Source organism: Oryctolagus cuniculus, chromosome 8 (genome assembly GCF_051225735.1).
Source record: "Oryctolagus cuniculus isolate XC-2025 breed Fujian yellow rabbit chromosome 8, ASM5122573v1, whole genome shotgun sequence".
Classification (NCBI taxonomy): domain Eukaryota; kingdom Metazoa; phylum Chordata; class Mammalia; order Lagomorpha; family Leporidae; genus Oryctolagus; species Oryctolagus cuniculus.
This window is the reverse complement of record NC_142874.1, coordinates 126,320,908-126,348,715: the sequence shown is the minus strand read 5'-3', so window position 1 is coordinate 126,348,715 and position 27,808 is coordinate 126,320,908. Positions and strand designations below refer to the sequence as shown.

Here is a 27,808-nt window from a genome sequence, read left to right as displayed (position 1 = left end):
CTCTCTGCTGTGGCCCGGCATTGCAGTGGAGGATAGCCCAAGTGCTTGGGCCCTGCGCCCGCATGGGAGACCAGGAGAAGCATCTGGCTCCTGGCTTCGGATCAGCGCCATGCGCTAGCTACAGCCCGCTGGCCGCGGCGGCCATTGGAGGGTGAACCAACGGCAAAAGGAAGACCTTTCTCTCTCTCTCTCTCTCTCACTGTCCACTCTGCCTGTCAAAAATAAAAAAAAGGCAAGACATGGATATATTTTTCCATTTAAACAGTTTTCTTCAAAATAGGTTTTCAAAATTGGTGTGCATGATATTTAGCTTTTCATGCCATCCACAATGTTATGTTCTATGTATTGTGAGGGGAGACTACATTAAAAAAAACTACTGGTTACCATATCCTCAGTGTCCTGGTTATTAAATTAGTTGGAAGTTTCTGATTTGAAAAGGCAGGGCGAAGTAATGGAAGATCTTCCTATAGGAGGAGGGAACTCTAGCATTTTATATATTGAATAAAGCAAACATTGTAACAAGCATTTTCAAGGCATAGTGTAGAAAATATATCTCACTTTCCTAACCAAATAATTTACAAGATTACACAGATTTAGTTAGTAAGTGTTAGGGCTCTCCAAGTCAAAAAGAATTTTTCTTGATGACATGTTTTGTATTTCATGAAAAAGGTGAACTGTGAACCCCATGTAGTACAAAAGAGCTTCCCAAGCACCATGCTAAAAGACTTGAGCAAGGTTGCTCAGTCTTGCATCTGCCCTGGGTCACGTGCTATATCCCTAAGGCGAACCTGTCATCCATGGCTTAGTTTTTGCTGAAGAAAACACAATTCTGTCAAATTGAAAATGGACTTTTTCTAACACACCTTGATAATCATTTTTAGTGATTTTCTACTTCATTCTTCTCTAATGTTCCTTTTACATAAAATTCTTTTCTTACTTGAGGTTCACACTCTTTCTACTCAACCCTAACTTTTCAACTTTGTAAATATCACAGTCACTTTGAGTTAGTTAAAGTTCAGGTCAGTTTATCCTGGAATCTCTCTTAGATTCATGGAAATCTTGGTAAAATCTGTGTACCCCCCTTTACAAGGATCTGGCTCTGGTTTTCTTTGGTTTGGGTACGAATGTTCTACTTGATTGTATGGAATTCAATAGATGATGTTTCTGGAAATACACATGAACACCTCAGGCTTCACTCCTCAACCACCACCAGGTTAAAGTGCCAGTGAGTCTCATTTTTCAGTGCTGTGATTAAAGTAGTATTACTTGAGGATCTGTGCAATTTGAGTTGTGTGTTTCTAAACGTTTAATCAAGAATAAAACATCTGGAAAAATCAGGAAGACACAGGTCTGACCAAATGAGAAGGACCATCTTCCACACAATGATACATAGTCTTTGATATCAAAGGAATGATTTCAACTCTGGTAAATTAATAGCCTTAGACATGAACAAGCTCTAATCCCTCTTTTTCTTCTTTCCTGCCCCAAGAACATTTCGATAAACAAGAAGGCAACATTTCACGATAAGGTAAGTAGTGATTGCCACACATGCCAGCAGGAACCCAATCACATCCAGAGAGTGGTACTGGTACCAGGTGAGGTCATGGGCTGCAACCCGGAGATGTTTGGCTCCTTTGTGGCGCATGACGTACTCGATCCAGAAGACTGCTCGGTCCAGCGGCTTCATGGGCTGATCGTGGTGAATTCTTGATAACGTCATGGCGTTCTCCTTATAGCTGAAGGAAAATTAATGGACATCATCTTATAGAGTGAACTAGGAATTGTGGGTCTATACTTTTCATGTAGATGCGAAAGATGAGTGTCAAGAAAATGTAGAAGAAAATTATTTCTTCAGAAGGCTTTATAGAGACCTTACATTTATAGGCTGGAATTTGTTGAATACATAAAATGTGAAGATGCAGAGAGAGGTTTGGAAAGATCCAGGATTTCTAACATCCCAGTCTAGAATTTGAAATTAGTTACGTCCTCTGGATAAAGGGAAGCTAGTGAAAGCAAAACAAGCAAAACCAACAACAAAACTATTAGAGATGTGGAGCTGGAATTATTCAGTAAGCAATTGTGAATGGACCTGACATACAATGTTCAAAATAGTTCAAAATTTTAAATATAGGCTGCTAGTTTGTCATATGGGTTAGGGAAATGTCTTTAAAATGTTGATAAGTAGTTGGTATCAACCAGGAGTTGGTATAGTGTTGAAACATTAAGCATTGGCCGGCACTGTGGCTCACTAGGATAATCCTCCGCCTGTGGCACCAGGACATCGTGTTTTAGTCCTGGTTGGGGTGCCGGGTAGTCGTCCCGGTTGCTCCTCTCCCAGTCCAGCTCTCTGCTGTGGCCCAGGAGGGAAGCGGAGGATGGCACAAGTATTTGGGTCCCTGCAACTGCGTGGGAGACCGGGAGGAAGCACCCGGCTCCTGGATTGTGGTCAGTGCAACACCAGCAGTTGCGGCCATTTACGGGAGTGAACCAATGGAAGGAAGACCTTTCTCTCTGTCTCTCTCTCTCTCTCTCTCTCTCTCTCACTGTTTAACACTGCCTGGCAAAAAAAAGTTAATTATTAATGAATGAAGTGATAATTAAAGCTATGAAAGTATGAAAGCGAATTGCTTTTCTTTGAATCCTGACTCTTGACATTTTCTTGCCCTTTTTACAAATATCTGTGATCCAGTTTTTATTGTTAGATGAAATAATGTTGGAAGAAAATATCTCTACTTTCAAAAATTATTATGAAACAAGGATATTCCATCTTCTGTAGTGCAAATCAATTAAATCTTTATTTTATAATCTTCCAGGTAAGACAGTAATAACCACAGCCATAGACCTAAGAATATCCCCATATGGAAAAGAAATATCTCCTTTTTGTTCAGGAAGTTTTAACTGAGTAAACTTGAAAATCCTAGTTGCTACTATCTATCCGTGACAGCACTGCAGCATTAGAATAGAAAATTTGAGGCCGGCGCCGCGGCTCACTAGGCTAATCTTCTGCCTAGCGGCGCCGGCACACCGGGTTCTAGTCCCGGTAGAGGCGCCAGATTCTGTCCTGGTTGCCCCTCTTCCAGGCCAGCCCTCTGCTGTGGCCAGGGAGTGCAGTGGAGGATGGCCCAGGTGCTTGGGCCCTGCACCCACAGGGAAGACCAGGAAAAGCACCTGGCTCCTGGCTCCTGCCATCGGATCAGCGCAGTGCACCGGCCGCCGCGCGCCGGCCGCGGCGGCCATTGGAGGGTGAACCAACGGCAAAAGGAAGACCTTTCTCTCTGTCTCTCAATCTCACTGTCCACTCTGCCTGTCAAAAAAAAAAAAAAAAGAATAGAAAATTTGAGAACCCTGGAATGTCACTGAAAATATTATTTGATATTTCCATGCAGATTTACTGAAAACAAATCAGAATAATTTTTTAAAACACAACTATATGAATATATATGTGAAATAATGGCACATATACTGTTGCACTATAGTACCATTGTTTATTATTAATATGTATTCCACATATCATGTTTTAAATCTGTACCAACACAACAAAATTGATTTTGAAATACAATTTTAAGAGTGCTTATGCTGAAAGAAAATTATAACTGTGAAGATCCTAAGTTTGTACAATTATAACATTCCTGCCTCCTGGCTACAATTCTGTTCCTAATACTTCCTTGTCATCCTCTGTTAACCTTCTTCATTGATGCTCCACATTTCAATCATTGGCTAATGTGGGGAGCAACTCGGACTAGATTAAGTTACTCGAATTAAGACTTATTCTATGCATCTGCTCTCCCACAATATGGCCCTGGGAGAGGAGTAAACAGCTTCTACACAGCTGCCTGTCACCAACTTGACAAGCTGCAGGAGCTGCTCCTGATTGGAGGAGAGTAGCGTACTCGGCGTGTGGGTAGCAGAGTTGGGATTGGTGGAAGAGGACTATAAAGGAGGAGAGAGACAACATGCACCAGGAACATCTAAGGGGAACATCTGAATAACATCTGAGCAGCCCCCGAGAGAGCCGGCTGGCAATGTGCCACTCCCCCGTGGAAATGGGGAAAGTGGCAGGGGGAACCGCCCTTCCAGGGAGGTGGAAGGACGGCAGCCAACCCGGGAAGAACCAGCAGCAAACCCGGGAAGGGCCGAGCAGACAAAAGAATAGCGCAGGGTCCTGTGTCGTTCTTCCATGAAGAGGGGGAGCGACAGGCTAATTCAAAATCTGTGCACTACCGTTAAGCCTCTGATAATCATTCTATATATCCATCACAAGAAGATACAGTGATACTCCCAGTGAATTATTGATGATTATCCTCTAGCATTAAGCAAATCTGTACTCAATCTGATGTTCATGTTCTAAATTAGAATTGAGTCCTTATTCCTCCACTGAAAATTGATCTGAAAACACTGTGTAATGGTAAAGAAACAGTAATACTCACGAAGGGTCATTAATGACTGTCTTCAAGGCATTGAGCAAATCTGCACTGGACATTGTTTTCAAGTTCAACTTAACAGCTGCTCCCTTGGCCTTCATGTAGACAATGTTATCAAGTTGATCTCCAAACAAAGGAATGCCCACCATGGGAATGCCATGGTAGATTGCCTCGAAGACACCATTGGCTCCACCATGAGTTATAAAAGCCTTGGTTTTTGGATGACCTGGGATTGAGTGATTTTTAGAAAATTATTAATTATAAATCTTACAAATGAAATGAGAAATGTATAATATGAGGCACTAAAAGCGCAGTGTACTCTAACAACACAGTATCAATGTCCATGAAACTGCATTTAAATAGCTTTTAGATCAAGAGAAAGAGGCACCTAAGTGCACTGGGGAGGTAAGGGAAGGTCACGTGGAAGAGGTGGTATGTGACGTGAGGCTTGTACTGTATGCAAGATTGCCAAATGGGTATGAAAGAGTACATTCTGGAAAAAAGGAACTGTATATGTGTCAAATTAAAAGGTCGAGTGCCTGTTAGAACATGCTCTCTCCAAGAAACCGTGCCACCACTGAGTGTGATTTATAAGTTGTAGAAGGTTGCCCACACGCTATCTTGAAATTCCTTATTACTTTATTTTAAAGGTTGTTAATGTTTCCCACAGAAAACATAGAATTCTGCATAATAACAGAAGGGTATTAGTTTTGGTGGTATTTGTAAATTTCCATAATAGGGGAAAAGGCAGATGATAAATGTAATGTTTGAATTAGGATTCTATCTGACAAGCCAAGAGATTATTATTATTTAATTAATATGTTTGTAAGAAACAGATCAAGCACTAGACACACACATACACACATACACTTACACACACAGTGCAAGGGAAGTCCTTAGAGCAACAAAGGGAGAAGGAGATCTTCTTACTATGGTTCATTCATCAAATGCACCAAACAGCTAGGAATGGGCCAGGCCGAAGCCAGGAGCTGGGACTCAATCCAGGACTCCTGTGTGGCTGCCAGTGACTCAAATATTTTAGCCATCAGCTGCTGCCTTCTTCATCTAGGGTGAGTCAGCAGGAAGTGGGCATCAGAATTGGAGTTGGAACTTGAATCCAGGAACTCCAGTATAGGAGGCATGTGTCCCAAAAGCATCTGAACCCTTCAGTGAAATGCCTTCCCCCCTGGAAATGACTGAGAAATTCTCTCTGAGATGTACATACACTGAAAATAAGGATACTTTGATTCTGGGCCTACAAATTTTGTATCATAAAATTCCAAATCTTATAATACATTTACCCTAGGACTGGGCAAGGATTGCAAAGCCATTTGGCTTGATTCTTTAGGTTTTCAATAACAAAGTCTTACTACTCCTATCTTGATCGACTGTTACTAGTGTTTTCAATATGTGTTCTCCAGAGCCTTACCAAGAAGGTCATTCTGGGGGATCCACTTATAGAGCCGGGTGTTGGATCCTAACATGTCTGGTTTCTTGCCTTCAAATCGCCAAAGAACCTGTTTGGTAAAGTAATAGCAATTTCATGAATTGGATTTGTAATTATGGCATGTTAAAATTCTAAGGAGGCTGGAGATCACTCTTAAATACCTTATATTGGAATGACAAAGAAAAGAGGGCAAGAGAATTTAAATAATGAGAATTAAAAGATGAAGCCTTCATGTCTCCTGTACTCTTGTTGCATTCAGTCAGGTTTAGAATGTATTCATGGTGTGTCACATATAGGATATAACCCAGGTAAGATGATGCTTGATAAATTCAAGCATCTAAGACATTATTAGGTGATCTTCATTCAAATGAAAGAAGAATATCTCATTACTGGTTTACTTGTGATCTGCATTAACTATATCTATATATCTGTAAATCTATATAGATACACAGATATATAGATATGTGCATGTATGTTTGTTTGTACATGTGTTTGTGTTTAAAATGTGAGACTTGTCTTCCAAATCTATTAACATTTTTACATTTAAAAAAAAATGGAAACAAGGGTTTATTTGCATCCACTGTTCCATAAGTTGTTTTATGAGAATCTGCAATTTTTTTTAATCATTTATTCATGTATTTGTAAAGCAGAATTACAGAGGGGAAGAGGCAGAATGAGAGAGAGAGAGAGAGAGGTCTTCAAGCCACTGGTACACTCCCCAGATAAGTGCAATGGTCAGAGCTGAGTCGATCCTAAGCCAGGAGCCAGGAGCTTCCTCCATGTCTCCCACACAGGTGGACGAATCCAAGGACCTGGGCCATTCTTCATCACCCTCCCAGCTCACAGCAGGGAACCAGAGCAGAAGTGGAGCAGCCAAGACCCAAAGCAAAGCCAACACGGGATTGTGGCATTGCAGGCAGTGGCCACACCAGCTACGCAATCGTGCCGGCCCAGAGAAATTGTCATCTTTTAATTTGAGAAATAAAATAGGTTGGCACTGAGGAACTACATTTAATTTGTTTTATAAAAATTTTAAGATACATTTTTGAAATGAAACCATAATAGTATCACTACTGCTAGAATTGGAATTTCTTTTAATATAGGAAGAAAGAGTCAGTTCATAAGCATACAGTGTCTGAAAAAATCCATTATTGTGATAAGGCTAAATTTTATTTAACTGACTATTAGGATTTCCACGATGTATTGAAAGCATTGACAGCTGCTAATGCTGATTACTACTATAGCCAGATCATTTCCTTGTCAGCTACCAAAATAAGGTACTGATGTTAGAAATCTGAATTTATTTGAATCCCCTGGTATGTTTCTAACTCTACCGTTTGAGGTAAGTCAGCTTGAGCATGTCCCGAATTGCACATCTCTTCCCTCTCTTATTCCCACTCTTATATTTCACAGTGATAACTTTTCAGTTAAGTTTCAGCACTTAAGAAGAATTGTGTATTGATTACAGTATTCCACCAAACTATTAAGTAGAACAAACAAAAAAAATACTAAGAGGGATAACATATTAAGCTGCTCATCAACAGTCAGGGTGAGGGCTGATCAAGTCACCGTTGCTCAGAGTGTTCATTTCACTTTAACAGGTTTCCTTTTTGGTGCTCAGTTAGTTGTCACCTATCAAGGAGAACAAGTGGTATTTGTCCCTTTGGGATTGGCTTATTTCACTCAACATAATGTTTTCCAAATTCCTAACAGAGAACACTTTTCAGTTAAAATTTAAACACCTAAGAATAATTGTGTGTTAATTACAGAGTTCAAACAATGGTACTAGAACAAAAAAAATACTAAAATGGATAAAGTATTACATTGTACATCAACCGTCAGGACAAGAGCTGATCAAGTCAGTGTTTCTCATAGTGTCCATTTCACTTCAACAAGTTTCCCCTTCAATCCCATCGAGGTGGCATGTACCAATGCCATTTCACTTGTCCCAGTGATCAATTTCTGTACACAATTGATCGTAATGAAAGGACTAAGAACCAAAGGGATCACAGAAACAAGACTAGTGTCTGCAAATACTAGCTGATAGAATAAAAAAAGGGAGAGAATGATCCAACATGGGAAGTGAGATACACAGCAGACCCATAGAATGGCAAATGTCCTAACAGCACTCTGGCCTCATAATTAGACCTTAAGGCATGCGGATCCAGCTGAAATGCCCATGAGAGTATTTCAGGCATGGAAAGCCAAGACACTCTGGTGGAAAAAAAAAAAAACTAAATGAAAGATCTCCATGAGTGAGCTCCCACTGGAAAGAATGGGTCATCAAAGAAGGAGGTACCTTTCTCTGAAGGGAGGAGAGAACTTCCACTTTGACCATGGCCTTGTCTAAATATGATCAGAGTCAGTGAACTCAGGGGGCTTCCATAGCCTTGGAAGCTCATGACAAGAGCCTAGGGTGATTACTGATGCCATAAACAAGAGTGTCAATTTGTTAAGTCAACAACAGGAGTCACACTGTGCACTTACTCCTCATGTAGGATCTTTGTCCTTAGTGTGCCTTACATTGAGATTTAATGCTATAACTAGTACTCAAATGGCATTTTTCACTTTATGTTTTTGTGTGGGAGCAAACTGTTGAAATCTTTACTTAATGTATGCTAAACTGATCTTCTGTCTATAAAGAGAAACGAAAGTGAATCTTGATGTGAATGGAAGGGGAGAGGAAGTGGATAAGGGGAGGGTTGCGGGTTGGAGGGACGTTATGTGGGGGAAGCCATTCTAATCCATAAGCTGTACTTTGGAAATTTATATTCATTAAATAAAAGTTAAAAAAAAGAAATTTGAATTTATCATCATAACTGGAGTATTTATCCTCATAAACTGGAGTGTACCATTTCTATTTGCTTTAGGAGAGGTAAAGTAATTTCTGATTCTCTTTGTGATATTAACATGGGGAGTTACTAGAGGGTTTTATCAGCTAGAAAGCTAAAAAGTAGTTGCTGAATACCAAGAGTTCAAAGGTGTCTTGTATATATCAGAAATGTAGTTCCCACTATTATTTAAAGAAGGGGACATTGGAACTCCATCACGTGTCAGGCTTGCTTTGAAATGACTCCTTCTTGTACTGCCATCTCCATCCTCAATCCAGAGGAATTGCACTCATGAGTTAGGATCACAGTTCTGTGGAGTGATCTTTTTATAAAGTACAACAGGTGCCTTCAGAACAGGACCCATCTCCAATTTTTCTGCTTCTATCTTTCTGCGAAGCCACTGCTAGGGTCCAGTAGTGAGGGGCAGATTAATTTTTCTGTTTCTCTAAATCTACTTAGATGAGTGCATAGCTGGGTTCATGTTTGGTGAGCTCTGGACTTTTGTTCTCCAAATAGGCTCCTGATTAGTATCTTAAATACCCCTACATACAAATTATGGAAAGTAAAGAGACATGGATTATATGAGAATCCTAAACTTTATAATGCTCTTAAGATGTGTTTCAGTATTCCCTTAATGTTATTGAGGTAGTGCAGTCAGTAATGAAAATTCAGCCTCTGTCTGAATACAGCTTTAGTGTACACAGTGGCCTCGCAACCCTTCCAGCAAAGAAGCCAACAGCAGGGTAGAATTCAGTGATTTCTCTTTATCTGCCTGCTAAATGATTGAGTATTCCAAGGTTTCACGAGTCACCTGTTAGGTACATTTCTGATCAAAATGTCAATGTCAAAGTTATCTACAATGTAATATACTCTGTGCTATTTTTGCACATGTCATGAAGAGTTTAACTGATGTCTGAAGTGAATTATAGATATCATAAGTATCTCCACTTCACATAGGAATATGTGTAATGAGACACTTTGCAGAGTTTAGCAGGCTCATTCAGCGGTTGCCTGCCCTTAGGGCACATTTCTGACCTTTTGTGGCAGCTGGGCAAGAGCTGATGCAATCACATTGGCCCTTTCTTCAGTCAGGTTACTGATCATGGACCCCAGGGAAAACACCACCACTCCCTCTTCTCCAGAGCTCTGCACAAAGTCTTCCATCTCCTGTGAAGAGAAAATTGGGTCTGTCATAAAGAGCAGCATTGTTGGTTATCAGGGTCTCAAAACCCTTTCTCTTCCCAAACTAAAACTCCGTGCCCTATGGACATTATGGGATACGTGTTTAGAGCACTGAAATCCTAATTTATATTCATCTTGTATTTTACAGAAAATATGTGATATTTTTATCTTCTTTGTTCTTCTGTTTGCAATAAACCTTCTATTTTAGCTGATATAGCATTATTAAAAGTTCTTTGGTAGAGCAATTATAATGGTGTGATAAGTATGTGTTGCATATATTTGTGTATATATAAATTTTAATCATTCCTTAATATTCAGTTTAGGTTACTAAAAATGTATTCTTATAAATAAATGCTACAGATACTGATTTGGCACTTACTAGTTCCTTTTCTGTGTACATTTTCTTTTCTTTTTTTTTGAAATCAAAATAATTTTATTAAAGTCTTACTAAATACTTTTTTTTTTTTTGGAAAAGGAGCAGCCAGGACTAGAATCTGTGCCCATATGGGATGCCAGTGCTTCAGGCCAGAGCTTTAACCTGCTGCGCCACAGCACCGGCCCCAGCAGCTTTTTTTTTTAACTTTTATTTAATGAATATAAATTTGCAAAGTACAGCTTATGGATTACAATGGCTTCCCCCTCCCATAACTTCCTTCCCACCCGCAACCCTCCCCTTTCCCTCTCCCTCCCCCTTCCATTCACATCAAGATTCATTTTCAATTCTCTTTATATACAGAAGATCGGTTTAGCATATATTAAGTAAAAATTTCAACAGTTTGCACCCACAGAGAAACATAAAGTGAAAAATACTGTTTGAGTACTAGCTATAGCATTAAATCACACTGTACAGCATGTTAAGTACATGGTCGTAGTCATAGTGGAAGTTCTCTCCTCCTCCCTTCAGAAAATGGTACCTCCTTCTTGATGACACGTTCTTTTCACTGGGATCTCACTTGTGGAGGTCTTTCATGTAGGGTGGTTGTTTTTTTTTTTTTTTTCCAGAGTGTCTTGGCTTTCCATGCCTGAAATACTCTCATGGGCTTTTTAGCCAGATCCAAATACCTTAAGGGCTGATTCTGAGGCCAGAGTGCTGTTTAGGACATCTGCCATTCTATGGGTCTGCTGTGTATGTGTATCTTGCTTCCCATGTTGGATTGTTCTCAACCTTTTTTATTCTATCAGCTAGTATTTGCACACACTAGTCTTGTTTATGTGATCCCTTTGGCTCTTAGTCCTATCATCATGATCAATTGTGAACTGAAATTAATCACAGGGACTAGTGAGATGGCATTGGCACATGTACCTTGATGGGATTGAATTGGAATTCCCTGGTATGTTTCTAACTCTACCGTTTGAGGTAAGTCAGCATGAGCATGTCCCAAATTGCACATCTCTTCCCTCTTATTCCTGCTCTTATATTTCACAGTGATCACTTTTCAGTTAAGTTTCAGCACTTAAGAAGAATTGTGTATTGATTACAGTATTCAACCAAAAGTATTAAGTAGAACAAACAAACAAAAATACAAAGAGGGATAACGTGTTAACTTGTTCATCAACAGTAAGGTGAGGGCTGATCAAGTCACCGTTTCTCATAGTGTTCATTTCACTTTAACAGGTTTCCTTTTTGGTGCTCAGTTAGTTGTCACCAATCAGGGAAAACATATGGTATTTGTCCCTCTGGGACTGGCTTATTTCACTCAGCATAATGCTTTGCAAATTCCTAATAGAGATCACTTTTTCAGTTAAAATTTAAATACCTAAGAATAATTGTGTGTTTTTGATTTGCATTTCCCTGACTGCTAGTGATCTTGAACATTTTTTCATGTGTCTGTTGGCCATTTGGATTTCCTCTTTTGAAAAATGATTATTGAGGTCCTTGGCCAATCTCTTCTGTAGGTTGTTTGTTTTGATGTTTTGGAGTTTCTTGATTTCTTTGTAGTTTCTGGTTATCAACCCTTTATCTGTTGCATAGTTTGCAAATATTTTTTCCCATTCTGTCGGTTGTTTCTTTACTTTCCTGACTGTTTCTTTTGCAGTACAGAAACTTCTCAATTTGATGCGATCCCAAATGTTAATTTTGGTTTTGACTGCCTGTGCTTCTGGGGTGTTTTCCCAGAAGTCATTGTCGGTACCTCACCCCAGTTAGAATGGCTCACATTCAGAAATCTACGAACAACAGATGCTGGAGAGGATGTGGGGAAAAAGGGACACTAACCCACTGTGGTGGGAATGCAAACTGGTCAAGCCACGAAGGAAGTAAGTCTGGAGATTCCTCAGAAAACTGAATTTAACCCTACCATTCAACCCAGCCATCCCCCTCCTTGGAATTTACCCATAGGAAATGAAATTGGCAAACAAAAAAGCTGTCTGCACATTAATGTTTATTGCCGCTCAATTCACAATAGCTAAGACCTGGAACCAACCCAAATGCCCATCAACAGTAGACTGGATAAAGAAATTATGGGACATGTACTCTATAGAATACTATACAGCACTCAAAAACAATGAAACCGGGTCATTTGCAACAAGATGGAGGAATTTGGAAAACATCATGCTGAGTGAATTAAGCCAGTCCCAAAGGGACAAATATCGTATGTTCTCCCTGATTGGGGACAACTAACTGAGCACCAAAGGGGAAACTTGTTGAAATGAAATGGACACTATGAGAAACAGTTACTTGATCAGTTCTTGTCCTGACGGTTGATGTACAATGTAATACTGTATCCATTTTAGTATTTTTTGTTGTAGTACAATAGGTTGAACTCTGTAATTAACACACAATTGTTGTTAGGTGTTTAAATTTTAACTGAAAAGTGATCTCTGTTAGGAATTTGGAAAACATTATGCCGAGTGAAGTAAGCCAACCCCAAAGGGACAAATACCACTTGTTCTCCTTGATAGGTGACAACTAACTGAGCACCAAAAAGGAAACCTGTTAAAGTGAAATGAACACTCTGAGCAACGGTGACTTGATCAGCCCTCACCCTGACTGTTGATGAGCAGCTTAATATGTTATCCCTCTTAGTATTTTTTTTATTTGTTCTACAGAATAGTTTGGTGGAATACTGTAATCAATACACAATTCTTCTTAAGTGCTGAAACTTAACTGAAAAGTTATCACTGTGAAATATAAGAGTGGGAATAAGAGAGGGAAGAGATGTGCAATTCGGGACATGCTCAAGCTGACTTACATCAAACGGTAGAGTTAGAAACATACCAGGGGATTCCAATTCAATCCCATCAAGGTGGCATGTACCAATGCCATCTCACTAGTCCCAGTGATCAATTTCTGTTCACAATTGATCATAATGATAGGACTAAGAACCAAAGGGATCACAGAAACAAGACTAGTGTCTGCAAATACTAGCTGATAGAATCAAAAAGGGAGAGAATGATCCAACATGGGAAGTGAGATACACAGCAGACCCATAGAATGGCAAATATCCTAACAGCACTCTGGCCTCCTAATCAGCCCTTAAGGTATTCGGATCTGGCTGAAATGCCAATGAGAGTATTTCAGGCATGGAAAGCCAAGACACTCTGGCAAAAACAAAAAACAAAAAACAAAAAACAAAAAACAAAAAACAAAAACAAAAACAAAACCTAAATGAAAGATCTCCACGAGTGAGATCCCACTGGAAAGAACGGGCCATCAACGAAGGAGGTACCTTTCTCTGAAGGGAGGAGAGAACTTCCACTTTGACCATGGCCTTGTCTAAATATGATCAGAGTCAGTGAACTCAGGGGGCTTCCATAGCCTTGGAAGCTCATGACAAGAGCCTAGGGTGATTACTGATGCCATAAACAAGAGTGTCAATTTGTTAAGTCAACAACAGGAGTCACACTGTGCACTTACTCCTCATGTAGGATCTTTGTCCTTAGTGTGCCTTACATTGAGATTTATTGCTATAACTAGTACTCAAACAGTATTTTTCACTTTATGTTTCTGTGTGGGAGCAAACTGTTGAAATCTTTACTTAATGTATGCTAAACTGATCTTCTGTCTATAAAGAGAAACGAAAGTGAATCTTGATGTGAATGGAAGGGGAGAGGAAGTGGATAAGGGGAGGGTTGCGGGTTGGAGGGACATTATGGGGTGGAAGCCATTGTAATCCATAAGCTGTACTTTGGAAATTTATATTCATTAAATAGTAGTTTTTAAAAAAGTGGATAAAAAGAATAATTGTGTGTTAATTACAGAGTTCAACCAATGTTACTAGAACAAAAAAAATACTAAAATGGATAAAGTATTACATTGTACATTAACAGTCAGGACAAGAGCTGATCAAGTCACTGTTTCTCATAGTGTCAATTTTACTTCAACAAGCTTCCCCTTTGGTGCTCAGTTAGTTGTCCCCAATCAGGGAGAACAAATGATATTTGTCCCTTTGGGTCTGGCTTAATTCACTCAGCATGATGTTCTCCACATTCCTCCATCTTGTTGCAAATGACCGGGTTTCATTGTTTTCGAGTGCTGTATAGTATTCTATAGAGTACATGTCCCATAATTTCTTTGTTCAGTCTACTGTTGATGGGCATTTGGGTTGGTTCCAGGTCTTAGCTATTGTGAATTGAGCGGCAATAAACATTAATGTGCAGACAGCTTTTTTGTTTGCCAATTTCATTTCCTATGGGTAAATTCCAAGGAGGGGGATGGCTGGGTTGAATGGTAGGGTTATTTTCAGGTTTCTGAGGAATCTCCAGACTGACTTCCATAGTGGCTTTTCCAGTTTGTAATCCCACCAACAGTGGGTTAGTGTCCCTTTTTCCCCACATCCTCTCCAGCATCTATTGTTGGTAGATTTCTGCATGTGAGCCATTCTAACCGGGGTGAGGTGAAACCTCATTGTGGTATTGATTTGCATTTCCCTGATTGCTGGTGATCCTGAACATTTTTTCATGTGTCTGTTGGCCATTTGCATTTCCTCTTTTGAAAAATGTCTATTGAGGTCCTTGGCCCATCTCTTAAGTGTGTTGTTTGTTTTGATGTTCTGGAGTTTCTTGATTTCTTTGTAGATTCTTGTTATTAACCCTTTATCTGTTGCATAGTTTGCAAATATATTTTCCCATTCTGTTGGTTGTCTCTTCACTTTCCTGACTGTTTCTTTTGCAGTACAGAAACTTCTCAATTTGATGCAATCCCAAAAGTTAATTTTGGTTTGACTGCCTGTGCTTCTGGGGTATTTTCCAGGAAGTCTTTGCCTGTGCCTATATCTTGCAGGGTTTTTCCAATGCTCTCTAGTAATTTGATGGTGTCGGGTCATTTATTTAAGTCTTTAATCTATGTTGAGTGAATGTTTGTGTAAGGGGAAAGGTAGGGGTCCTGCTTCATGATTCTGCATGTGGAAAACCAGTTTTCCCAGAACCATTTATTGAATAGACTGTCCTTACTCCAGGGATTGGTTTTGTATCCTTGATCAAATATGAGTTGGCTGTAGATGTTTGGATTGATTTCTGGTGTTTCAATTCTATTCCATTGGTCTATCCATCTGTTTCTGTACCAATACCATGCTGTTTTGATTACAACTGCCCTGTAGGATGTCCTGAAATCTGGTATTGTGATGCCTCCGGCTTTGTTTTTGTTGTACAAAATTGCTTTAGCCATTCAAGGTCTCCTGTGTCTCCATATGAATTTCAGCATCATTTTTACCAGATCTGAGAAGAAGGTCTTTGGTATCTTGATTGGTATCGCATTGAATCTGTAAATTGCTTTTGGGAGAATGGACATTTTGATGATATTGATTCTTCCAATCCATGAGCATGGAAGAGTTTTCCATTTCTTGGTATCCTCTTCTATTTCTTTCTTTAAGGTTTTGTAATTTTCATCGTAGAGATCTTTAACGTCCTTGGTTAAGTTTATTCCAAGGTATTTGATTGTTTTTGTAGCTATTGTGAATGGGATTGATCTTAGAAGTTCTTCCTCAGCCGTAGTATTGCCTGTGTATACAAAGGCTGTTGATTTTTGTGCATTGATTTTATATCCTGCTACTTTGCCAAACTCTTCTGTGAGTTCCAATAGTCTCTTAGTAGAGTTCTTTGGGTCCCCTAAATAATCATATCATCTGCAAAGAGGGATAGTTTGAGGTCTTCCTTCCCAATTTGTATCCCTTTAATTTCTTTTTTTTGCCTAATAGCTCTGGATAGAACTTCCAGAACTATATTGAGTAGCAGTGGTGAGAGTGGGCATCCCTGTCTGGTACCAGATCTCAGTGGAAATGCTTCCAACTTTTCCCCATTCAATTGTTGCATCTTTTTCCAGCTTAGGAATTAAGGTGATGCTGGATTCATAGAAAGAATTTTGGAGGATTCCCTCTTTTTCGATTGTTCTGAATTGTTTGAGAAGAATTGGAGTCAGTTCTTCTTTAAATGTCTGGTAGAATTCAGCAGTGAATCCATCTGGTCCTGGGCTTTTCTTTGTTGGGAGGGCCTTTATTACTGTTTCAATTTCTATCTCAGTTATGGGTCTGTTTAGGTTTTCGATGTCTTCCTGGTTCAATTTAGATAGGTTGCCTGTGTCCAGGAATCTATCCATTTCTGATAGGTTTCCCTGTTTGCTGGCATAGAGGTCCTTGTAGTAATTTCTGATGATTCTTTTTATTTCTGTGGTGTCTGTTGTTAGGTTTATTTTTTCATCTCTGATTTTACTGATTTGGGTCTTTTCTCTTCTTTTTTTAGTTCGTTGGGCCAATGGGTTGTCAATTTTGTTGCTTTTTTCAAAAAACCAGCTCCTCGTTTGGCTGATTTTTTGTAATTTTTTTTTTATTCAATCCTGTTGATTTCTTCTCTGATTTTAATTATTTCTCTTCTCCTACTAGATTTGGGTCTGGTTTGGTGCAGTTTTTCTCGATCCTTGAGGTGAATTGAAAGCTCATCTATTTGGTGCCTTTCCAATTTCTTGATGTGGGCACCTATTGATATAAACCTTCCTCTTAACGCTGCTTTTGCTGTATCCCATAAGTTTTGATATGTTGCGCTGTTATCCTCATATACTTCCAGAAAGTTTTTGATTTCTCTTTTGATTTCTTGAATGACCCAGTGTTCATTCAGGAGCATGTTGTTCAATTTTCATGTGTTTGCGTATGCTCTAGGGATTCCTGAGTTGCTAATTTCCAACTTCATTCCTGAGAAGCTGAGAAGCTTCTGGTCTGAGAAGACCCATGGTATGATTCTAATTCTTTTGAATTTGCTGAGACTTGTTTATGGCCTAGTATGTGGTCAGTCCTAGAGAAGGTTCCATGTACTGCTGAGAAGAATGGAAATGCTTTCTGTTTAGGATGAAAAGTTCTGTAGATATCTGTTAGATCCATTTGGGATATAGTGTTGTTTAAATCTACTGTCTCCTTGCTGATCTTCTATCCTGTTGATCTATTTCTGAAGTCCCCCAGTACTATTGTATTGGGGTCTAAGTCTCTCTTTAAGTACCTTAGCAAATCTTTTAAATAAACCGGTGCCCTGTAATTAGGTGCATATACATTGATAATCGTCATATCTTCCTGTTGAATTGATCCCTTAATCATTATGTAGTGCCCCCTCTTTGTCACTCTTAACAGTTTTTGTGGTAAAGTTTATGTTGTCTGATATTAAGATGGCTTCGCCCGCTCTTTTCTCATTTCTGTTGGCATGGTATATCTTTTTCCAGCCTTTCACTTTCAGTCTGTGTGGATCTTTGTTGGAAAGATGTGTTTCTTGTAAGCAGCAAATAGATGGGTTTTGTTCCTTAAGCCAATCAGCCAATCGGTTTCTTTTAACTGGACAGTTCAGGCCATTAACGTTCAATGTGACTATTGATAAGTAGCAGCTTTGCCCTGCCATTTGCCAAAGATAAGTTCTAATATATGCTTTGAATTCCCTGTGATCTTTTGCTGTGAGGTTTCCTTCCTTTACCTTCTTTCATATTGATGACTGTGTTTCTTTGTTTCTGTGTGTAACACATCTTTAAGCATCTTTTGCAGGGCTGGATGAGTGGCGACAAATTCTTTCAATTTCTGTTTGTTGTGAAAGGTCTTTATTTCACCTTCATTCACAAATGAGAACTTTGCAGGATATAATATTCTGGGCTGGCAGTTTTTCTCTCTTATTACCTGGGCTATATCTCGCCATTCCCTCCTAGCTCGTAGAGTTTCTGATGAGAAGTCAGCAGTGAGTCTGATTGGAGATCCTCTGAGAGTAATCTGACGTTTCTCTCTTGCACATTTTAGGATCTTTTCTTTATGTTTCACTGTGGAGAGTTTAATTACAACGTGTCGTGGTGAGGATCTCTTTTGGTCATGTTTACTGGGGGTTCTATGAGCTTTCTGTACTAGGATGTCTCTGTCCTTCTCCAAACCTGGGAAATTTTCTGCTAATATCTCTCTAAAAAGGCCTTCTAATCCTTTCTCCCTCTCCATGCCTTCAGGAACTCTTAGAACCCGAATGTTGGGTTTTTTAATAGTATCCTGAAGATCACTGACAATATTTTTTGGATTTCTAATTTCCTCTTCTTTTCTGTGGTTTGATTGTATATTTTCCTGTTCTCTGTCTTCTAAGTCTGATATTCTCTCTTCTGCTTCACCCATTCTGTTTGTAAAGCTCTCTAATGTGTTTGTCATTTGATCTATTGAATTCTTCACTTCATTATGATTTCTTGTCACTATCACAGTTTCGTGTTCTGCTAGTTGTTTCATTTCATTTTGATTCCTCCTTAATATTTCCTTTTCACAAGAGAGATTTTCTATCTTGTCCATTAAGGATTTCTGTAGTTCAAGAATTTATTGTTGAGAACTTCTTAATGTTCTTATCAATTTTTTGAGATCTGCTCTTGCATTTCTTCTATCTCATCATCTTCATAATCTTGAATTGGGGTGTCTGTTTCATTTGGGGTTGTCATCCTTGTTCTTGTTACCTCGGCTTTTGCGTTTGTTTGGCATATTGGAGATATTCTTTATTTGTTTCTGGTTATACTGTGACTCTAGATTAAGTGGACTGTCTGCTTTTGATGGATCCTTAAAGGCTGTGATCGGTGTGGCAAGAGAGCTCTGGTTCTATGGGGTTAAGGGTGTGCCAAAGGTGATTCACCCTGATTGTTCTCTTGCTTGCTCTGGCTCTCTCTCTCTTTCTCTGTCTCTCTCTCTCTCTCTCTTTTTTTTTTTTTTTGACTCAGTTGGGAAGTAATTCCACACAGCTGAGTGGAATTGAGAGTAGTTGATGTATGAAATCTGGCCCCTGTGGGTATTCGTTTGCTTACCAGAGTCAGGTGTTTCTGCTTGGCTAATGAGGGGCACCCGCTTTACATATGCAAAATGGTGTGCACTGCTTTACTTAGGTAAAATGGCATCTGCCCTTTGTCTTGCTCGGCTTTGTAAGGTGAGTGGAGAGAGAGGCTAAATGTCCATGATGGTTCACCTTATTTATTCGATATTTTTCTCTCCTCCAGCCAGCCTGGTAAACTTTCCCCAATGGAGTTTCAGGCCTCGTTCTCTGCAGGCTCTTTCTGCCTTTCCCCGCCAATGTCTCGGGTTGCAGAGAGGTTTTTTTCCTCACCTCCCCTTCCAGCTGGCACGCAGACCCTGCAGCTCCAACGGGTCCGGCGTGTCCGGTGTGTCCGGCAGGTCTGGCAGGTCTGGAGGGTCCAGCGGGTCCGACGGGTCTGGTGGGTCCGGTGGCTCTGGTGGCTCCCGCGGCCTGGCTTCCACGCGGTGGGCGACCTTGCTCTCCCCGTAGGTCCTCGGAGTCACAGCCACTAGATCTGGAAGAGTTTCCTCTGCAATTTTTCCCTGATCCTTTTCGTGAGGTTACCGTAACTCCACTTTTATTAAACTATCTTTTCCCGGACTATCAGTGCGTGCCCTCACTATTCCGCCATCTTGGCTCCCGCTCTCTCTGTACATTTTCATGTCTTATAAACCAAAGAGTATATTTTTAAGTCACTCTATGTTATTTGTTAAACTTCTCTCTTCTGTCTTACAAAAGGACAGAGATTATATGAGCTTACGATAATTAATAAAAAAGCAAGTTGGTAGGGGAAACAGATGTTTTAACAGAATATGTAATTAAGCTCCACAATTCTGTACTTGGTTTCAAATATTGTTTACACAACTAAATCCATGAAGTCTGAGAATTTGAATTCTGCAAATATTTGAACAGAATTGACACTAGTGCATTAAAAATGTTGTGAAGCATAATTGAGAGTTATATCTTTTATTATTATTAAGAATAAAAATGTAGATTGTGAAAGGACAATACAAGTGTGTCATATGTAGTTCACTTTATAAATAGGACATTGGACAAATATGAAACTTTTCATGTATTGCATAATAGCAAATAAATGACTTTCATTACTAGTACAATTATTTTCAGTGCAAAGATGCAAAATACTTTCAGAAAGCATTCCATCGCATTTATGGTGATATGTTGTTGGATTCATGTGATACAGCTTGTTTTGATAGTGTCATTGGTCTTACTAATTTTGAATAATATGAGTTCTCATGTTAAATCATCTTAGATAGTAAAGGGTCCAAGCATTTTATACTTCCTTCCTCTTGAAATGTCCTGATTTAAATAATTTTAGGTATGTTAAGCAGTTTTCTCTTTTTAAATCCAACACATTTAAGAAATCTTTCCTGTCTTTTTCACAACTTCGTCAATAATCCATGCATTTACTACACTCATATCAATTATTTGTTTGAAGAAAGTCTTATACAATTTTAAACCTTTAAAAATTTTTTCAAGAACTGCATAGATAGAGATGGGAAACACATCACTACTTGTCAACAACAACAACAAATAGCAGTATGCTGGAGTGTGTCAAGCAGCATTGCTGTATGCTATTTATTACTAAACAGTATACATTGTCCCAATGTTCCATTTATATGAAGCTATTTTTACATATTGATAATTTGAAATCCAATGCATCCTTGAAATAAAACGGCATCCTAGTCATAGAAAATAGTTTCCTAAATGCATTTCTTATGTTGTATATCAGTTTTATATAGAATCATTAGTTCAGCTGAACACTTAGGGACAGTTTGCTTGCAGTAATGAGTATGGCATTTTCTCAGTGAATATAAAAATGTTTTCAATGTCTAGTCACTCTCACCTAAATTTTTCAAAGAATGGCATTCTAAAAACAATTATTTCATAATTGCCATCAGTGGAATATTTGTTACTCAATATATGCTTTATAGATTTCCTATGTAATGGATGATGGGACATAATTGTTAATAACAGCAGGTATTTTTAAAAACTAACACCATTTAAATTCTATCCATCTTCTTTTTCTCTAGTATTGCTCTTTTTCCTCCTCTTAGTAACACTGTCACTTTCCCTTTATGAAAATCAGGAAATCATTCAGTGTAGACATATGTTGTATCGTATTCTCACTAATATTGCCTCAGCCTTTAGACCTGTGAAAATTACCATATGAAGCCAAACTACGTGCATTCAAAATAGATATTTTATTTTAAGCATTTAATATTAGCTTTACTAAGCTGTAAGATGTCAAATAATTTAGTATTTCTTGAGATCATTTTATACAAAGAATATTATAGAGATCATATTATGAGAATACATATATAGATAGATCTTTATATACACATATGTTTAGAATATTTGCTTGCACAGTCTTAAAAGTGCGATATGAATTTAAAATATATTAAATTCTTGATTTCCTTTATGAAAAATGCCATCCTGTGCACTGACAGAATTCTATTTCAATTATAAACTGAAGGCCACTTTCAGGCACAATGAGTAGGAATTCCTAAACCTTCATTCCCTACACAGTGCACATTTCCCCTGATGTTATTCTCCCAGGTACCTATGAGACTGAGGCCCAGTTTCCCTAAGGGAGCTTTACTGTGGTGTCCCGTAGGCTTGTCAAAAGACAGAAATCATTGCCCTTAGAAGATTCCATTTCTTTCATGTTTTGTTATAAATCTGGATCTCAACAAGAAATGATGTAATGTGGTGGTGAAAGCAGTAAACATTGGGTGTGGCTGCAAATAATTCAGAGCCACACATTTGTTGTCGAGAAGTGGTTTTCCTGTTAGGCTGGAATACTGGTGAAGAGCCTCAATGCTTACAATCAAACCTTAGCTCTCATCTTTCTCAACTGATTGTCAAAACTTAACACTTGCTTTTAAATGAGTCTACTATATTTTTCTTCTCTTTGACTTTACTTTAAATGAGTATACTATATTTTTCTTCTCTTTGACTTTACTTGAGAACATAATTTCAGTCTACTGAAAAGACATTAATTGTATGAGAAACAACAAGAGCAATAACAATGTCAATAGTCAGCAATAGTTCTGGTTTACTGTGCCAGAGACATTTTATATTGTGTTTCATTTTTATGTTTTAACTCACAGATAAAAAGTATATATATATTTATAGAGTAGAATGCAAAATTTTAATATATACATACATTATGTAATGTTCAAATAAAGGTAAACATATTACATATTTTCAAACATATATAATTTATTTATGGTGAAACATTACAAATTCTTTTTCCCCCAGATTTATTTTTGTCAGAACTTACAACAATTTCCTAACTATAACTAAGTACTTGTTTATCACCATTTTCCCATCACTCTCATCCTTCAACTCTCCCTGGCTTTTGATAACTGCCAATCAATTTCCAACTACTATGAGATCAACTTTGTTAGATTCTAATTATGAAAGAGATGATGCAGTTCTTATCTTTCTATGCTTGGATTATTTTGAAGTTTCACCACTGTTGTCACAAATGACTGGATTTATCTTATTTTTTTAATAGTATTTCATATTTTATATGTACCACATCATTCGCCAGTGGATAGACTTAAACTTCAATTCCTACTTCTTGATATTGTAAATAGTGCTATAATAAGATGTAATAGTAATAGTGATGTAATCTAATAGTGATGTAATATTATGCAATAAGTGATATAATAAGATGTAGGTAGATGTCTCCTTGACATGTGGATGGATTTCATCCCTTTGGATATTGGAGGCATTTTAGATGCATTAGCTATATTAACAGAGCATACTGGTGGTGTTACTGTTATGAAATCAAATGTAGTCATTCCTACGACTATTAAAGTCTATTTCTCCACTGTCTGCTGCCTGAACTTATTTTTTTTAAAAAAGATTTATTTATTTATCTGAAGGTCAGAGTTACATAGAGAGAGGAGAGGCAGGGGGAGAGAGAAAGAGAGAGAGGAGAAGAGAGAAAGAGAGAGAGAGGTCTTCCATCTGCTAGTTCACGCCCCTAATTGGCTGTAGTGGCCGGAGCTGTGCCCACCTGAATCCAAGAGCTAGGAGGTTCTCCCAGGTCTCCCATGAGGTGCAGGGGCCCAAAGACTTGGGCCATTTTCCACTGCTTTCCCAAGCCATAGCAGAGAGCTGGATTGGAAATGGAGCAGCCGGAACTAGAACCGATGCCCATATAGGATGTTGGCACTGCAGGCGGTGGCTTTACCCACTACACCACAGCATTGGTCCCTGCCTGAACTCTTACAGTTGTCTTTTTTTAATACAACATATTTTATTATAATCCATATATGGCATGCAGGTTGTGAGTCCTCCGTCTGTGACAAATAACCTAGAGAAGGAGTCAGGCTCTGTGAGCCAGTGACATCCACGGTGTTTAAATTTTTAAATGACATGGGATTTAATTACTCATAGGGAACCACCATCTTAAGTCTCATCTTTTCCACAGTCATACCTCTCTTAAATCTAATCCAATGTTTGAATCTTCAAAACTGTTTTCTTTTTAAAGTAATCTGATCATATCTTATCAACTCTTTGATTTCTTCAATGTTCTTATGAGATATTTTAAACTCTTTCCTGTTACACATACCAAATTTCCTCTCTAGTGAAATAAGCTCTTTATTCAACTTCTAATTCTTTCTTTTCTTTTTAAAAAAGATTAAAAAAAAAGCGAGAAAGAGAGAGATCTTCCACTTACTCATTCACCCTCCAAATGGCCACAATGATTTGGGGCTGGGCCAAGCCGTTGCCAGGAGCCAGGAACCTCGTCCAGGTCTCCCATGTGGGTACAGAGGCTCAAGCACGTGGGCTGCCTTCCACTGCTTTCCTAGGCACAAGCAGGTATCTGGACCCGAATTGAACTGGTCTTGAACCAGTACCCATATGGGATGCAGACCCTGTAGGCTCTGGTTTACCCCACTGTGCCACAGCACAGGCCCTTCAACTAATTCTAAAATAGCAGTTCTTGAAAACTGTGCTTAAAACTCTAGTACTAGGGTTGACATTGTGGTGCATCAGGTTAAGCCATGCCTTGCCATGCCAGAACCCCATATGGGTACTGGTTCGAATCCTGGCTGTTCCACTTTCAATTCAGGTCCTTGCTAATGGCCTGGGAAAAGCAATGGTCCAAGTGCTTGTGCTCCTGTCACCCAAGTGGGAGACCTGGATAAAGCTCTTAGTTCCTGGCTTTGACATGGCCCTGGTCATTGTGACCATTTGGAAAGTGAACCAGTGGATAAAAGTTCCCTCCCCCCCTTCTCTCTCTCTCTCTCTCTCACTCAATGTGTGTGTGTGTGTGTGTGTGTGTGTGAGTGAGTGTGTCTGCCTCTCTGTTTCTAACTTTGAAATAAATAAATCTTTTTTTAACTTTATTTAGTAAATATAAATTTTCAATTACAGTTTATGGATTACAACTGCTTTCCCCCCATAACTTCCCACCCACTCGCACCCCTCCCATCTCCCAGTCCCTCTCCCATTCCAATAAATAAATCTTAAAAAAAAAAACTTGGTCCTTTTTTATGGATTTTTTTCTTCCCTCTTCTCCCTGTTCCTGCACATCCTCTGTTTTTGACCTTTAGTATCAGTGGCTCCTGGACGTCTCTTATGATCCTTATTAGATATTCTCCCAACACTGTCCTTCTTTCCAATCTAAACATTTCCACTCAAGTTTAATCATTTGCCCATAGTGTATCCTAAAGGGATCTAAAGGCGATGGAGGAGAGAAGACACTGTGTCCACCTTGCCTCTGTATGTCCAACACATGCTTCTGTTAAATTCTAGTCACTTCATGAGTATACATCAAAAAAGTGACTTGTATTTTCTTATGTGTTGAATAATGAAGACCTTAATCTAACAGACTATTGTCTCAAAGTCTCCCAGATTTTGCATTTTACTCTGTAATGAAGGTGAACTCTGGATACTTGTGATGGTGCTGAAATACAAGCACTTTTTAAATTGTCCATGGAAAGTGTACATTGGCTTCTTATTCAAATTTCCATAAACTTTTAAGCCCCCTCATGTGAATTTCCCCCTGGAAAGATTTTCCCACCATTTCCTGTAACTCTTCCTTTGAATCAAATGTTGTAAATGAAGAATGTAGAGTCATTTCTATGGAAAATATGAAGCGAACCAAATATAGCACACAGGAACTTACTTACCTGAGGCAGAGGTTTGGCAGGTTTGCAGTGGAGCCCTCCGATGAAATCAAAGTTTGGTAAAAGTGGCCGAGGAAACTCCAAGTCCCAGTAGCTTCGAATGAGCCACATGTCAGCTTTCCCCATTAGCTCCAAGAACGTAACAGGTCTTCCTGAATGTGAGAAAAAGAAAGAAGAGGGAGAGTAGTGAGGGAAATGTGATGTGAAGTACATTATGTCAAATTCTGAAAGGCGTTGGAATTATGCAGTGAATGATGTATAAAGCACACAGTGTGAAACCGAATATGTTATATAGGCATCGTATAATTTACATGTAAAATTTATGCATGGTTCACATTATATGTGTGTGTGTGTGTATGTGTATGTGTGTGACAATACCAGGGAATAATAAACATAGAATCTCAACTCAGTAAGCTCATAATCATAAGTAACCATTAAAATAGAGCACTATAGAATCAAACATGGAAAATGTAGAGTAAAATAGGCATGGAAAAGCTTGGTGAAATCCTCCGTATTTCTATTTGTGGTTGTATGCCGCCCTGGAACACCCTAATCTAGTGATGGTCCATTGGCTTAAACTGACCCTGTGATGTAAACACTATTGCATTACATTTGTGAGAATGACAAATCTTTTTATATTTTTATTTCATTATTTTACCTATAAAAGATGAATTCCTTTGATTTTGCATTCATACAAGCTCACATTCAAAATCACAAAAGTTAGGATCAATTAAAAAAATGACTTACCCAGTACTTCACTGTAAAATCGATCCCATCGCTTCTCATTAAATTTTGGGAACCAAAAGTCAAAGTAAAGCACGCATAGCAGATTTTGCACCCTCTCCATGAATGTCATTTGACTGCCTAGACCAGACATCATAACAGGTACATAGGAAGGAGGCAGTAAGAGTCCTCCACCATGCTTTTGCAACATGTAGCCAAAAAAGCCACGAAGACTGTACACGAGGGGTATTTTAAGTAGCTCAGCCAGCAGCTCACCACCAGGACTAACAGGATCTGGAAGAACAACATCAAATCTTAATTCCTGCAGCTTTGTCATGAGTTTCTTGTTCAAAATGACTTCTTTGCAGATGTCTTCACAAATGTCAGAATATTTTAAAACAAACATTTTCATTAATGAAAATGTTTCCCAGTAACTCTCTATTGACACATTATTTATCATTTTATAGACCCAATCCATGAAAAAATTCTCGATATCATCTTTACTGTAGGATGTATGAAAAGTTTCAAATTTAATTCCCGATTCATTGTTGGAACCAATTACAACAGAAGCTGAAGATCTCAGGACAGTGACTTCATGGCCTTGCTGGACAAGTGCATCTAGGATTGTCTTCATATTCATCCAGTGACTGAATTCCATAGGCCACACCAGCACCTTCCCACAACTCCCAGAGCTGAAGCAGCAGCTCAGCTGTAGCAGCAGCAGTAGAATTGAAATGCATTTCACAGACATCCTGGTGAAGTGCAGTGCTTCCTCTCCAATTGCTGTTCCTTTCTTAGCTAGTCAAACTTGAATCCATGAAGAAATTCATCATGTAGTTAAAATATAACCTGAATTAGTCATAGTAAATATATCTCAATCAGATCTGTACACTGAGATGGCATTTGGAAAAAGTTAAGGTAGATTACCTTCTGTGTATATCAGTGTGTTTAGAGACTCCCCCACATTTTTAAGGACTTACAGAGAGAGGGAAAAATAGAGAAAGACACCTTCCATCCACCAGTTTACTCCTTTAATGTTCATAACTGAGGACTAAGTCCAAGCTGAAGCCATGAGACTTGGAATTCCTTGGGTTTCCTATTTGAGCAACAAGGCCCTAAAATACTCATGCAATCTTTCTATGCCTTCCCAGGACATTATTGGGAGTTCGATCAGAAATGGATCAGATAGGACTTGAACTTCTGTCACTTGAACTTACGCCAGTGTTGCGGACAGCGGCTTATCAGTTGTGCTTCACTGGTGACCCCTGGAGTCTCTTTTATGATTAAGTGCTGCCACCTCTCTCAGATTCTCTGACCTGCTTGCGTAAGGCTGTTGGGTTATGTAAGAGATTTTAGAGCAGTGACCCTAGCAGCAGCAAGTGAGAGTGACTTGCATCTGCAGTCTCTGTGACACAGAACATGATAATGTTTCTTAGGCTGGTTCAGGGCATTTTTTGGGTAGAATCTCTGATAATACGCATGCATCCATTTTGCTAAAGTAATGTGTATAATTCTGTGTTTCATGATATTCTCATATAAATATGTAACCACAATCACTAATCAATTTTTGGGCTTTTCATAACTCCTAAAGAGAAACCCAATACCCTTTATCCTTTGTGCTTCCCCTTCCAATGTCTGATTCCTACAGTCATAACAAGTACTCATCTACTTTCTGTTTCTAGAGATTTGCTGTTGCCGGAATTTCACGTTAGTGAAATACTACAGCATTTGAGGTGGAAACACTGACACACGTCTCTGTCAGTGACCTCCCTGACTGATGAGTAAGTCTGCAACCTCTTTTCTTTTCTTTTTTTTTTTAAAGAT

At 38.8% G+C, this 27,808-nt stretch overlaps 1 protein-coding gene across 1 annotated transcript; it reads right to left on the bottom strand.

Moving 5' to 3' along the window:
- Positions 1–233: 233 nt before the first annotated feature.
- Positions 234–26,758, bottom strand: LOC149125157 (UDP-glucuronosyltransferase 2B13-like). The gene is made up of 6 exons (XM_089302695.1): positions 26,009–26,758; positions 25,265–25,413; positions 9,735–9,866; positions 5,851–5,938; positions 4,428–4,647; positions 234–1,736 (listed from the first exon to the last, which is right to left on the bottom strand). The coding sequence occupies exons 1-6, from the start codon at positions 26,733–26,735 to the stop codon at positions 1,457–1,459; spliced, it is 1,596 nt and encodes a 531-aa protein (XP_089158821.1). The 5' UTR covers positions 26,736–26,758; the 3' UTR covers positions 234–1,456.
- Between the last annotated feature and the right edge of the window lie 1,050 nt (positions 26,759–27,808).

Coding starts and splice junctions, on each gene's coding strand:
- LOC149125157 (XM_089302695.1), bottom strand. CDS start 26,735: ATGTCTGTGAAATGCATTTCAATTCTACTGCTGCTGCTACAGCTGAGC. Junction 25,414..26,008: donor ATTTTACAGTGAAGTACTGG/GTAAGTCATTTT, acceptor TCTCACATTCAG/GAAGACCTGTTACGTTCTTG. Junction 1,737..4,427: donor ACAGTCATTAATGACCCTTC/GTGAGTATTACT, acceptor ATTTTCCTTCAG/CTATAAGGAGAACGCCATGA.